This window comes from Bombina bombina, chromosome 1 (assembly GCF_027579735.1).
Source record: "Bombina bombina isolate aBomBom1 chromosome 1, aBomBom1.pri, whole genome shotgun sequence".
Lineage (NCBI taxonomy): Eukaryota > Metazoa > Chordata > Amphibia > Anura > Bombinatoridae > Bombina > Bombina bombina.
The window spans coordinates 1,391,251,603-1,391,264,379 of record NC_069499.1 but is presented as its reverse complement, the minus strand read 5'-3'; the positions used below and the strand labels follow the sequence as shown (position 1 = coordinate 1,391,264,379).

Sequence of the window (12,777 nt, the reverse complement as noted above, 5' to 3'; positions counted from 1 at the left end):
CAGGAGGAGGCTAAGGACCAGTCCCTGTGACACCTGTGGCATACCTGTGACTAACTCCCACTGGGTGTAATTGCACCACTACTCAATACTCCATAAACTTCCCTCTGTCCAAACAGTAGCTCTCTGTGGGAAAAATGGGCCTCAAATTGGTCTAAAGACCCCTCTCACATAAGAACATCTGGAGCACCTCCATTCTTTACTTTCCTCCTGTAGAGGCAAAGATAAGACTGGTTTACTAGTGAGGTGGTGGTGGTGGGGGGGGGGAGGGGGGATGGTTAAGGGCTTTTGGAGTTTTGCAAATCTTTGTCTTCTCCAAAAATTTTAAAATTTATTTCAGTTTTGAGAATTAAAAAAAGAGTGTCACTATCCACCAGTAAAGAAGAGTCAGTTTCCCTAATCAGCCAGTGAGAAATAGTAGGAAGTTCAAAATCAATACTGCAGTATTAGTTGCAATTTAAATGTAAACATGTTTTAATTATCAGTTTTATCAAGCAAAACTTATTTAGACATATACAACTACTGATTTGTCAAATGCATTATAGAAATTTATTTTTAGCACAATGTTCCTTTAAATATGTCTAGCTTTCTGCTTACCTTGAATGTAGATTGTTAAAGAATTGCTCATTTTCCTTACAGTGTTTGGAAGATTTGTTACTTCACAAGTATAATCTCCTGAGTCCTCCAACTGAGCAAAGATAATTTGATATTCATTGGAAAAGCTGAATTCTTTCACAAGCTTTGCATTTTTGTAGAAAGCAGTTTGCAGTACTGTGGATTCTCTGAGTACATTAAGGGATGTGTGACATGATACAGTCATGTTAGATCCTTCTCTCATCTGATATGAGCTCACCTTTATTGCTGGATGAGAAAACAGCTCTAATGGAGACACAAAATTCAATTAGTTAAACAACTGATTAATAATTTGCATAGATAGAAAAAAAAAGCAATAACTAGGCAACTACAGTTTATGGACTAAAAGGTTTTTAACCCCTTAACGACCGAGGACGTGCAGGGTACGTCCTCAAAAAAAAGGCAGTTAACGCCTGAGGACGTACCCTGCACGTCCTCGGTGTGGAAAGCAGCTGGAAGCGATCCTGCTCGCTTCCAGCTGCTTTCCGGTTATTGCAGTGATGCCTCGATATGGAGGCATCCTGCAATAACTCTAGATGGCCATCCGATGCAGAGAGAGCCACTCTGTGGCCCTCTCTGCACCGGACATCGATGGCCGGTATCGTTGGTGGGTGGGAGCCGACTTGGGAGGCGGGTGGGCGGCCATCGATGGGCCGGGTAATGTAGAGGGGGGCGGGATCGGGGGCAGGGCCGATGGGGGCGCGCACGGGCGCGCGCGCGTGCACGGGGGGCGGCGGGCGGGCGCGAGCACGGGGCGGGAGCGGGTGGGAACGCTACACTACAGAAAATATAAAAGTGTATAAAAGTTTGAGAAAGGGGTATTTTAATTTGAAAAATATAAATCAAAGGTATCTAGGAGGGGGTGGGGGGTTGGTCTTTGGTGGGGCAGGGAGCTACACTACAGAAAAGGGGAAAAATTAAAAAATATCATCAATTTTATTCTAAACTGGGTACTGGCAGACAGCTGCCAGTACCCAAGATGGCGGCCATTAAGACAGAGGGGGAGAGTTAGAGAGCTGTTTGGTGGGGGATCAGTCAGGTTGGGGGCTAAAGGGGGGTCCTACAGAGCAGCATATGTAAATATGCCTTTTCTTTAAAAAAAAAAAAAGCCCAAATATAGCTTTCATTTTAGTACTGGCAGTTTCTGCCAGTACTTAAGATGGCGGGGACAATTGTGGGGTGGGGGAGGGAAGAGAGCTGTTTGGGAGGGATCAGGGGGTCTGATGTTTCAGGTGGGAGGCTAAGCTCTACACTAAAGCTAAAATTAACCCTGCAAGCTCCCTACAAGCTACCTAATTAACCCCTTCACTGCTAGCCATAATACATGTGATGCGCATTTAGCGGCCTAAGTACCAAAAAGCAACGCCAAAGCCATATATGTCTGCTATTTCTGAACAAAGGGGATCACAGAGAAAAATTTACAACCATTTATGCCATAATTGCACAAGCTGTTTGTAAATAATTTCAGTGAGAAACAAAAAGTTTGTGAAAAAGGGAACTTTTTTTTTTATTTGATCGCATTTGGCGGTGAAATGGTGGCATGAAATATACCAAAATGTGCCTAGATCAATACTTTGGGTTGTCTGCTACACTAGACTAAAGCTAAAATTAACCCTACAAGCTCCCTACAAGCTCCCTAATTAACCCCTGCACTGCTGGGCATAATACACGTGTGGTGCGCAGCGGCATTTAGCGGCCTTCTAATTACCAAACCATTTGTGCCATAATTGCACATGCTGTTTGTAAATAATTTCAGTGAGAAACCGAAAGTTTGTGAAAAAGTGAACGATTTTTTGTATTTGATCGCATTTGGCGGTGAAATGGTGGCATGAAATATACCAAAATGGCTCTCTCTCCCCCCTCTTTGGCTCTCTCCCCTCTTTTGCTCTCCTCTTTGGCTCTCTTTCCTCTTTGGCTCTCTCTCCCCCCCTTTAGCTCTCTCCCCCCCCTTTGGCTCTCTCTCCTTTTTGGCTCTTTTTCCTCTTTGGCTCTCTCTCTCCCCCCTCTTTGGCTCTCCCCCCCTTCTCTTTGGCTCTCCCCCCCCCCTCTTTGGCTCTCCCCCCCCTTCTCTTTGGCTCTCCCCCCCCTTCTCTTTTGCTCTCCCCCCCCTTCTCTTTGGCTCTCCCCCCTTTGGCTCTCTCCCCCCTCTTTGGCTCTCTCTCCCCCCTCTTTGGCTCTTTTTCCTCTTTGGCTCTCTCTCTCCCCCCTCTTTGGCTCCCCCCCTTCTCTTTGGCTCTCCCCCCCCTTCTCTTTGGCTCTCCCCCCCCCTTCTCTTTGGCTCCCCCCCCTTCTCTTTGGCTCCCCCCCTCCCTTCTCTTTGGCTCCCCCCCCTCCCTTCTCTTTGGCTCCCCCCCTCCCTTCTCTTGGCTCCCCCCCCTCCCTTCTCTTTGGCTCCCCCCCCCCTCCCTTCTCTTTGGCTCCCCTCCCTTCTCTTTGGCTCCCCCCCCTTCTCTTTGCCCCCCCCCCTTCTCTTTGGCTCCCCCCCTTCTCTTTGGCTCCCCCCACCTTGGCCCTTCTCCCCCCCTCTTTGGCCCTTCTCCCCCCCTTTTTGGCCCTTCTCCCCCCTCTCCTGCTCCCTCTCTGGCTCTGTCTTCACATCGCGGGACCCCGCCCGGCCACGCCCCATCGCGGCAACACCCACCCGGCCACGCCCATCGCGACGCCCGGTCACGCCCCTCGCGACGCCAGGCCACGCCCCCATCGCAACGCTCCCGTCGGCCACAAACAGCTGTGAGGTCTGGGGAGCGCGCTCCATATCTCTTGCCACAGGCTGTTTCAATCAGCTTACCTCGCGCTCCCCTGACCTCACAGCTGTATGTGTACCTCGCGCTCCCTATCTCAAGGCCAAGTGTTTGTCTCTACTGCGCATGACGGCTTCAGACAAACACTTGGCCTTTTATAATATAGGATGATATTGCCAATGCTGTGGCTAAAGCAGCCAATGTGAGTAACTAGCCGCTATAGTTTTTTAACATCAATAAGTAACTAGCCCCTCACATATGCTGCTGTCAGCTTTTAAATAAACGACACTTAGGGTAATTATCTGGTTCTTATATTGACCAAGCCACCACTATATAAATATGCTTATTCGAGTTGTTATGCCATTTAAAAAAGACTTAAACAGGGTATTAGGAAATACCCATCCCTAACATGTTTCGCCGATAGCGTTTCGGCTTTTTCAAAGGTCTTTATATTATTATATATAGTATAATATTATATATATATATATATATATATAATATAATATTATATATATATATATTATTATATATATAGGTATTTATTTTTCCTTGTTGTTATTTTCCGTATTTCTGTATCGTAAAGTATATGCGTATTCCTCGTTTATTTTATTTTATTTTTTTCCCCCCGCTTGTGAATGTGTAATGCGTGTGTGCTATGTTTTGTGATTGTTGTTATGACATTTGCAGTGTGTTATTGTTGTGCATTATGTGGTATACGTCATATGACAAAGCAGTGCGTATTTCTCGCAAGATCGAGTGTTAGGTGAAAAAAGCGTGTTTGTTGGATTTATCATTGATCTCTATGGGAGACTGTCTAACGCGGGCGTAATTACACGTATGAAATATATGCGTTAGGAGTCACGCTAGAAGGTTGTTTTTTAAACTCTAAATACCAGCGTTAAAAACACACGGCTAGATTTAGAGTTTTGTCGGTAACGACCCGCGTAGCTAACGCTGGCTTTTTTCTGGCCGCACCTTTAAAATAACTATGGTATTGAGAGTCCACAGAATAGCTGCGTTAGGCTCCAAAAAAGGAGCGTAGAGCATATTTAACGCAACTTCAACTCTCGATACCAGAGTTGCTTACGGACGCGGCCAGCCTCAAAAACGTGCTCGTGCACGATTCCCCCATAGAAAACAATGGGGCTGTTTGAGCTGAAAAAAAACCTAACACCTGCAAAAAAGCCGCGTTCAGCTCCTAACGCAGCCCCATTGTTTGCTATGGGGAAACACTTCTTACGGCTGCACCTAACACCCTAACATGTACCCCGAGTCTAAACACCCCTAACCTTACACTTATTAACCCCTATTCTGCCGCCCCCGCTATCGCTGACCCCTGCATATTATTTTTAACCCCTAATCTGCCGCTCCGTAAACCGCCGCTACTTACATTATCCCTATGTACCCCTAATCTGCTGCCCCTAACACCGCTGACCCCTATATTATATTTATTAACCCCTAATCTGCCCCCCACAACGTTGCCTCCACCTGCCTACACTTATTAACCTCTAATCTGACCGCACTGCTATTATAATAAAGTTATTAACCCCTAATCCGCCTCACTCCGGCCTCAATAACCCTATAATAAATAGTATTAACCCCTAATCTGCCCACCCTAACATCGCCGACACCTAACTTCAAACATTAACCCCTAATCTGCTGACTGGAGCTCACCGCTATTCTAATAAATGTATTAACCCATAAAGCTAAGTCTAACCCTAACACCCCCCTAAATTAAATATAATTTTAATCTAACGAAATTAATTAACTCTTATTAAATAAATTATTCCTATTGAAAGCTAAATACTTACCTGTAAAATAAACCCTAATATAGCTACAATATAAATTATAATTATATTATAGCTATTTTAGGATTTATATTTATTTTACAGGTAACTTTGTATTTATTTTAACCAGGTACAATAGCTATTAAATAGTTAAGAACTATTTAATAGCTAAAATAGTTAAAATAATTACAAAATTACCTGTAAAATAAATCCTAACCTAAGTTACAATTAAACCTAACACTACACGATCAATAAATTAATTAAATAAAATACCAAAAATTACCTACAATTAAACCTAACACTACACTATCAATAAATTATTTAAATACAATATCTACAAATAAATACAATTAAATAAACTAACTAAAGTACAAAAAATAAAAAGAACTAAGTTACAAAAAATAAAAAAATATTTACAAACATTAGAAAAATATTACAACAATTTTAAACTAATTACACCTACTCTAAGCCCCCTAATAAAATAACAAAGCCCCCCAAAATAAAAAAATGCCCTACCCTATTCTAAATTAAAAAAGTTCAAAGCTCTTTTACCTTACCAGCCCTGAACAGGGCCCTTTGCGGGGCATGCTCCAAAGAATTCATCTCTTTTGCCTGTAAAAAGAAACATACAATACCCCCCCCCAACATTACAACCCACCACCCACATACCCCTAATCTAACATTACAACCCACCACCCACATACCCCTAATCAGAATCAAGTTCAATCCGATTGGCTGATCTAATCAGCCAATCGGATTGAACTTGATTCTGATTGGCTGATTCCATCAGCCAATCAGAATATTCCTACCTTAATTCCGATTGGCAGATAGAATCCTATCAGCCAATCGGAATTCGAGGGACGCCATCTTGGATGACATCCCTTAAAGGAACCGTCATTCGTCGGGAAGTCGTCGTCGGAAGAAGATGGGTCCGCGGTGGAGGTCTTCAAGATGGAGCCGGTCCTCATCGGATGAAGATAGAAGATGCCGCTTGGAAGAAGATGGTTGCCGGTCCGGATCTACTCTTCTCCCCGGATAGGATGAAGACTTTGGAGCCTCTTCTGGACTTCTTCAGCCGTCGGATGATGGATGTCTAGCCCCCGCTTGGGCTTAGATGAAGATATCGGAGCCAGGATGGATCGGTGTGATACCCGGTGAGGTGAAGACAAGGTAGGAAGATCTTCAGGGGCTTAGTGTTAGGTTTATTTAAGGGGGGGTTTGGGTTAGATTAGGGGTATGTGGGTGGTGGGTTGTAATGTTGGGGGGGGGGTATTGTATGTGTTTTTTTACAGGAAAAAGAGCTGAATTTCTTGGGACATGCCCCGCAAAGGGCCCTGTTCAGGGCTGGTAAGGTAAAAGAGCTTTGAACTTTTGTAATTTAGAATAGGGTAGGGCATTTTTTATTTTGGGGGGCTTTGTTATTTTATTAGGGGGCTTAGAGTAGGTGTAATTAGTTTAAAATTGTTGTAATATTTTTCTTATGTTTGTAAATATTGTTTTATTTTTTGTAACTTAGTTCTTTTTTATTTTTTGTACTTTAGTTAGTTTATTTCATTGTAGTTATTTGTAGGTATTGTATTTAATTAATTTATTGATAGTGTAGTGTTAGGTTTAATTGTAACTTAGGTTAGGATTTATTTTACAGGTAATTTTGTAATTATTTTAACTAGGTAGCTATTAAATAGTTCTTAACTATTTAATAGCTATTGTACCTGGTTAAAATAAATACAAAGTTACCTGTAAAATAAATATAAATCCTAAAATAGCTATAATATAATTATGATTTATATTGTAGCTATATTAGGGTTTATTTTACAGGCAAGTATTTAGTTTTAAATAGGAATAGTTTATTTAATAAGAGTTAATTTATTTCGTTAGATTTAAATTATATTTAACTTAGGGGGGTGTTAGTGTTAGGGTTAGACTTAGCTTTAGGGGTTAATACATTTATTAGAATAGCGGCGAGATTCGGTCGGCAGATTAGGGGTTAATAATTGAAGTTAGGTGTCGGCGATGTTAGGGAGGGCAGATTAGGGGTTAATAAATATAATATAGGGGTCGGCGGTGTTAGGGGCAGCAGATTAGGGGTACATAAGGATAACGTAGGTAGCGGTCGGCAGATTAGGGGTTAAAAAAATTTAATCAAGTGTCGGCGATGTGGGGGGGCCTCGGTTTAGGGGTACATAGGTAGTTTATGGGTGTTAGTGTACTTTAGGGCACAGTAGTTAAGAGCTATATGAACCGGCGTTAGCCCAGAAAGCTCTTAACTACTGACTTTTTCTGCGGCTGGAGTTTTGTCGTTAGAATTCTAACGCTCACTTCAGCCACGACTCTAAATACCGGAGTTAGAAAGATCCCATTGAAAAGATAGGATACGCAATTGACGTAAGGGGATCTGCGGTATGGAAAAGTCGCGGCTGAATAGTGAGCGTTAGACCCTTTTTTGACTGACTCCAAATACCAGCGGTAGCCTAAAACCAGCGTTAGGAGCCTCTAACGCTGGTTTTCACGGCTACCGCCAAACTCCAAATCTAGGCCACAGTGCGTTAGAAAAAAAAGACGCGTAGCTAACGCGAGGTGGTGGTGGTGGGGGGGGGGGGGGGGGCGGATGGTTAAGGGCTTTTGGAGTTTTGCAAATCTTTGTCTCCTCCAAAAAATTTAAAATTTATTTCAGTTTTGAGAATTAAAAAAAGAGTGTCACTATCCACCAGTAAAGAAGAGTCAGTTTCCCTAATCAGCCAGTGAGAAATAGTAGGAAGTTCAAAATCAATACTGCAGTATTAGTTGCAATTTAAATGTAAACATGTTTTAATTATCAGTTTTATCAAGCAAAACTTATTTAGACATATACAACTACTGATTTGTCAAATGCATTATAGAAATTTATTTTTAGCACAATGTTCCTTTAAATATGTCTAGCTTTCTGCTTACCTTGAATGTAGATTGTTAAAGAATTGCTCATTTTCCTTACAGTGTTTGGAAGATTTGTTACTTCACAAGTATAATCTCCTGAGTCCTCCAACTGAGCAAAGATAATTTGATATTCATTGGAAAAGCTGAATTCTTTCACAAGCTTTGCATTTTTGTAGAAAGCAGTTTGCAGTACTGTGGATTCTCTGAGTACATTAAGGGATGTGTGACATGATACAGTCATGTTAGATCCTTCTCTCATCTGATATGAGCTCACCTTTATTGCTGGATGAGAAAACAGCTCTAATGGAGACACAAAATTCAATTAGTTAAACAACTGATTAATAATTTGCATAGATAGAAAAAAAAGCAATAACTAGGCAACTACAGTTTATGGACTAAAAGGTTTTTAACCCCTTAACGACCGAGGACGTGCAGGGTACGTCCTCAAAAAAAAGGCAGTTAACGCCTGAGGACGTACCCTGCACGTCCTCGGTGTGGAAAGCAGCTGGAAGCGATCCTGCTCGCTTCCAGCTGCTTTCCGGTTATTGCAGTGATGCCTCGATATGGAGGCATCCTGCAATAACTCTAGATGGCCATCCGATGCAGAGAGAGCCACTCTGTGGCCCTCTCTGCACCGGACATCGATGGCCGGTATCGTTGGTGGGTGGGAGCCGACTTGGGAGGCGGGTGGGCGGCCATCGATGGGCCGGGTAATGTAGAGGGGGGGCGGGATCGGGGGCAGGGCCGATGGGGGCGCGCACGGGCGCGCGCGTGCACGGGGGGCGGCGGGCGGGCGCGAGCACGGGGCGAGCGGGTGGGAACGCTACACTACAGAAAATATAAAAGTGTATAAAAGTTTGAGAAAGGGGTATTTTAATTTGAAAAATATAAATCGAAGGTATCTTGGCGGGGGTGGGGGGTTGGTCTTTGGTGGGGCAGGGAGCTACACTACAGAAAAGGGGAAAAATTAAAAAATATCATCAATTTTATTCTAAACTGGGTACTGGCAGACAGCTGCCAGTACCCAAGATGGCGGCCATTAAGACAGAGGGGGAGAGTTAGAGAGCTGTTTGGTGGGGGATCAGTCAGGTTGGGGGCTAAAGGGGGGTCCTACAGAGCAGCATATGTAAATATGCCTTTTCTTTAAAAAAAAAAAAAGCCCAAATATAGCTTTCATTTTAGTACTGGCAGTTTCTGCCAGTACTTAAGATGGCGGGGACAATTGTGGGGTGGGGGAGGGAAGAGAGCTGTTTGGGAGGGATCAGGGGGTCTGATGTTTCAGGTGGGAGGCTAAGCTCTACACTAAAGCTAAAATTAACCCTGCAAGCTCCCTACAAGCTACCTAATTAACCCCTTCACTGCTAGCCATAATACATGTGATGCGCATTTAGCGGCCTAAGTACCAAAAAGCAACGCCAAAGCCATATATGTCTGCTATTTCTGAACAAAGGGGATCACAGAGAAAAATTTACAACCATTTATGCCATAATTGCACAAGCTGTTTGTAAATAATTTCAGTGAGAAACAAAAAGTTTGTGAAAAAGGGAACTTTTTTTTTATTTGATCGCATTTGGCGGTGAAATGGTGGCATGAAATATACCAAAATGTGCCTAGATCAATACTTTGGGTTGTCTGCTACACTAGACTAAAGCTAAAATTAACCCTACAAGCTCCCTACAAGCTCCCTAATTAACCCCTGCACTGCTGGGCATAATACACGTGTGGTGCGCAGCGGCATTTAGCGGCCTTCTAATTACCAAACCATTTGTGCCATAATTGCACATGCTGTTTGTAAATAATTTCAGTGAGAAACCGAAAGTTTGTGAAAAAGTGAACGATTTTTTGTATTTGATCGCATTTGGCGGTGAAATGGTGGCATGAAATATACCAAAATGGCTCTCTCTCCCCCCTCTTTGGCTCTATCCCCTCTTTTGCTCTCCTCTTTGGCTCTCTTTCCTCTTTGTCTCTCTCTCCCCCCCCTTTAGCTCTCTCCCCCCCCTTTGGCTCTCTCTCCTTTTTGGCTCTTTTTCCTCTTTGGCTCTCTCTCTCCCCCCTCTTTGGCTCTCCCCCCCTTCTCTTTGGCTCTCCCCCCCTTCTCTTTGGCTCTCCCCCCTTTGGCTCTCTCCCCCCTCTTTGGCTCTCTCTCCCCCCTCTTTGGCTCTTTTTCCTCTTTGGCTCTCTCTCTCCCCCCTCTTTGGCTCCCCCCCTTCTCTTTGGCTCTCCCCCCCCCTTCTCTTTGGCTCTCCCCCCCCTTCTCTTTTGCTCCCCCCCTTCTCTTTGGCTCCCCCCCTCCCTTCTCTTTGGCTCCCCCCCTCCCTTCCCCCTCCCTTCTCTTTGGCTCCCCCCCCTCCCTTCTCTTGGCTCCCCCCCTCCCTTCTCTTTGGCTCCCCCCCCCTCCCTTCTCTTTGGCTCCCCCCCCCTTCTCTTTGGCTCCCCCCCTCCCTTCTCTTTGGCTCCCCCCCCTTCTCTTTGGCCCCCCCCTTCTCTTTGGCTCCCCCCCTTCTCTTTGGCTCCCCCCCCCCTTGGCCCTTCTCCCCCCCTCTTTGGCCCTTCTCCCCCCCTTTTTGGCCCTTCTCCCCCCCTCTCCTGCTCCCTCTCTGGCTCTGTCTTCACATCGCGGGACCCCGCCCGGCCACGCCCCATCGCGGCAACACCCACCCCGGCCACGCCCATCGCGACGCCCGGTCACGCCCCTGGCGACGCCCGGCCACGCCCCCATCGCAACGCTCCCGTCGGCCACAAACAGCTGTGAGGTCTGGGGAGCGCGCTCCATATCTCTTGCCACAGGCTGTTTCAATCAGCTTACCTCGCACTCCCCTGACCTCACAGCTGTATGTGTACCTCGCGCTCCCTATCTCAAGGCCAAGTGTTTGTCTCTACTGCGCATGACGGCTTCAGACAAACACTTGGCCTTTTATAATATAGGATGATATTGCCAATGCTGTGGCTAAAGCAGCCAATGTGAGTAACTAGCCGCTATAGTTTTTTAACATCAATAAGTAACTAGCCCCTCACATATGCTGCTGTCAGCTTTTAAATAAACGACACTTAGGGTAATTATCTGGTTCTTATATTGACCAAGCCACCACTATATAAATATGCTTATTCGAGTTGTTATGCCATTTAAAAAAGACTTAAACAGGGTATTAGGAAATACCCATCCCTAACATGTTTCGCCGATAGCGTTTCGGCTTTTTCAAAGGTCTTTATATTATTATATATAGTATAATATTATATATATATAATATAATATTATATATATATATTATTATATATATAGGTATTTATTTTTCCTTGTTGTTATTTTCCGTATTTCTGTATCGTAAAGTAGATGCGTATTCCTCGTTTATTTTATTTTATTTTTTTCCCCCCGCTTGTGAATGTGTAATGCGTGTGTGCTATGTTTTGTGATTGTTGTTATGACATTTGCAGTGTGTTATTGTTGTGCATTATGTGGTATACGTCATATGACAAAGCAGTGCGTATTTCTCGCAAGATCGAGTGTTAGGTGAAAAAAGCGTGTTTGTTGGATTTATCATTGATCTCTATGGGAGACTGTCTAACGCGGGCGTAATTACACGTATGAAATATATGCGTTAGGAGTCACGCTAGAAGGTTGTTTTTAAACTCTAAATACCAGCGTTAAAAACACACGGCTAGATTTAGAGTTTTGTCGGTAACGACCCGCGTAGCTAACGCTGGCTTTTTTCTGGCCGCACCTTTAAAATAACTCTGGTATTGAGAGTCCACAGAATAGCTGCGTTAGGCTCCAAAAAAGGAGCGTAGAGCATATTTAACGCAACTTCAACTCTCGATACCAGAGTTGCTTACGGACGCGGCCAGCCTCAAAAACGTGCTCGTGCACGATTCCCCCATAGAAAACAATGGGGCTGTTTGAGCTGAAAAAAAACCTAACACCTGCAAAAAAGCCGCGTTCAGCTCCTAACGCAGCCCCATTGTTTGCTATGGGGAAACACTTCCTACGTCTGCACCTAACACCCTAACATGTACCCCGAGTCTAAACATCCCTAACCTTACACTTATTAACCCCTATTCTGCCACCCCCGCTATCGTTGACCCCTGCATATTATTTTTAACCCCTAATCTGCCGCTCCGTAAACCGCCGCTACTTACATTATCCCTATGTACCCCTAATCTGCTGCCCCTAACACCGCTGACCCCTATATTATATTTATTAACCCCTAATCTGCCCCCCACAACGTCCCCTCCACCTGCCTACACTTATTAACCCCTAATCTGACCGCACTGCTATTATAATAAAGTTATTAACCCCTAATCCGCCTCACTCCGGCCTCAATAACCCTATAATAAATAGTATTAACCCCTAATCTGCCCACCCTAACATCGCCGACACCTAACTTCAAACATTAACCCCTAATCTGCCGACTGGAGCTCACCGCTATTCTAATAAATGTATTAACCCATAAAGCTAAGTCTAACCCTAACACCCCCCTAAATTAAATATAATTTTAATCTAACGAAATTAATTAACTCTTATTAAATAAATTATTCCTATTGAAAGCGAAATACTTACCTGTAAAATAAACCCTAATATAGCTACAATATAAATTATAATTATATTATAGCTATTTTAGGATTTATATTTATTTTACAGGTAACTTTGTATTTATTTTAACCAGGTACAATAGCTATTAAATAGTTAAGAACTATTTAATAGCTAAAAT

General features: G+C 43.8%; 1 protein-coding gene across 3 annotated transcripts in view; it reads right to left on the bottom strand.

Annotated features, from left to right (window-relative positions):
* Positions 1-12,777, bottom strand: part of LOC128651755 (Fc receptor-like protein 5) — a 291,106-nt gene that overhangs the window by 103,354 nt on the left and 174,975 nt on the right. For all 3 annotated transcript variants that reach the window (XM_053704749.1, XM_053704756.1, XM_053704742.1), the window contains exons 6-7: positions 8,090-8,371; positions 595-876 (exon numbers count right to left, since the gene is read on the bottom strand). In XM_053704749.1, the coding sequence (XP_053560724.1) occupies positions 595-876; positions 8,090-8,371 (564 nt within the window). The remainder of the gene's footprint in view (positions 1-594; positions 877-8,089; positions 8,372-12,777) is intronic.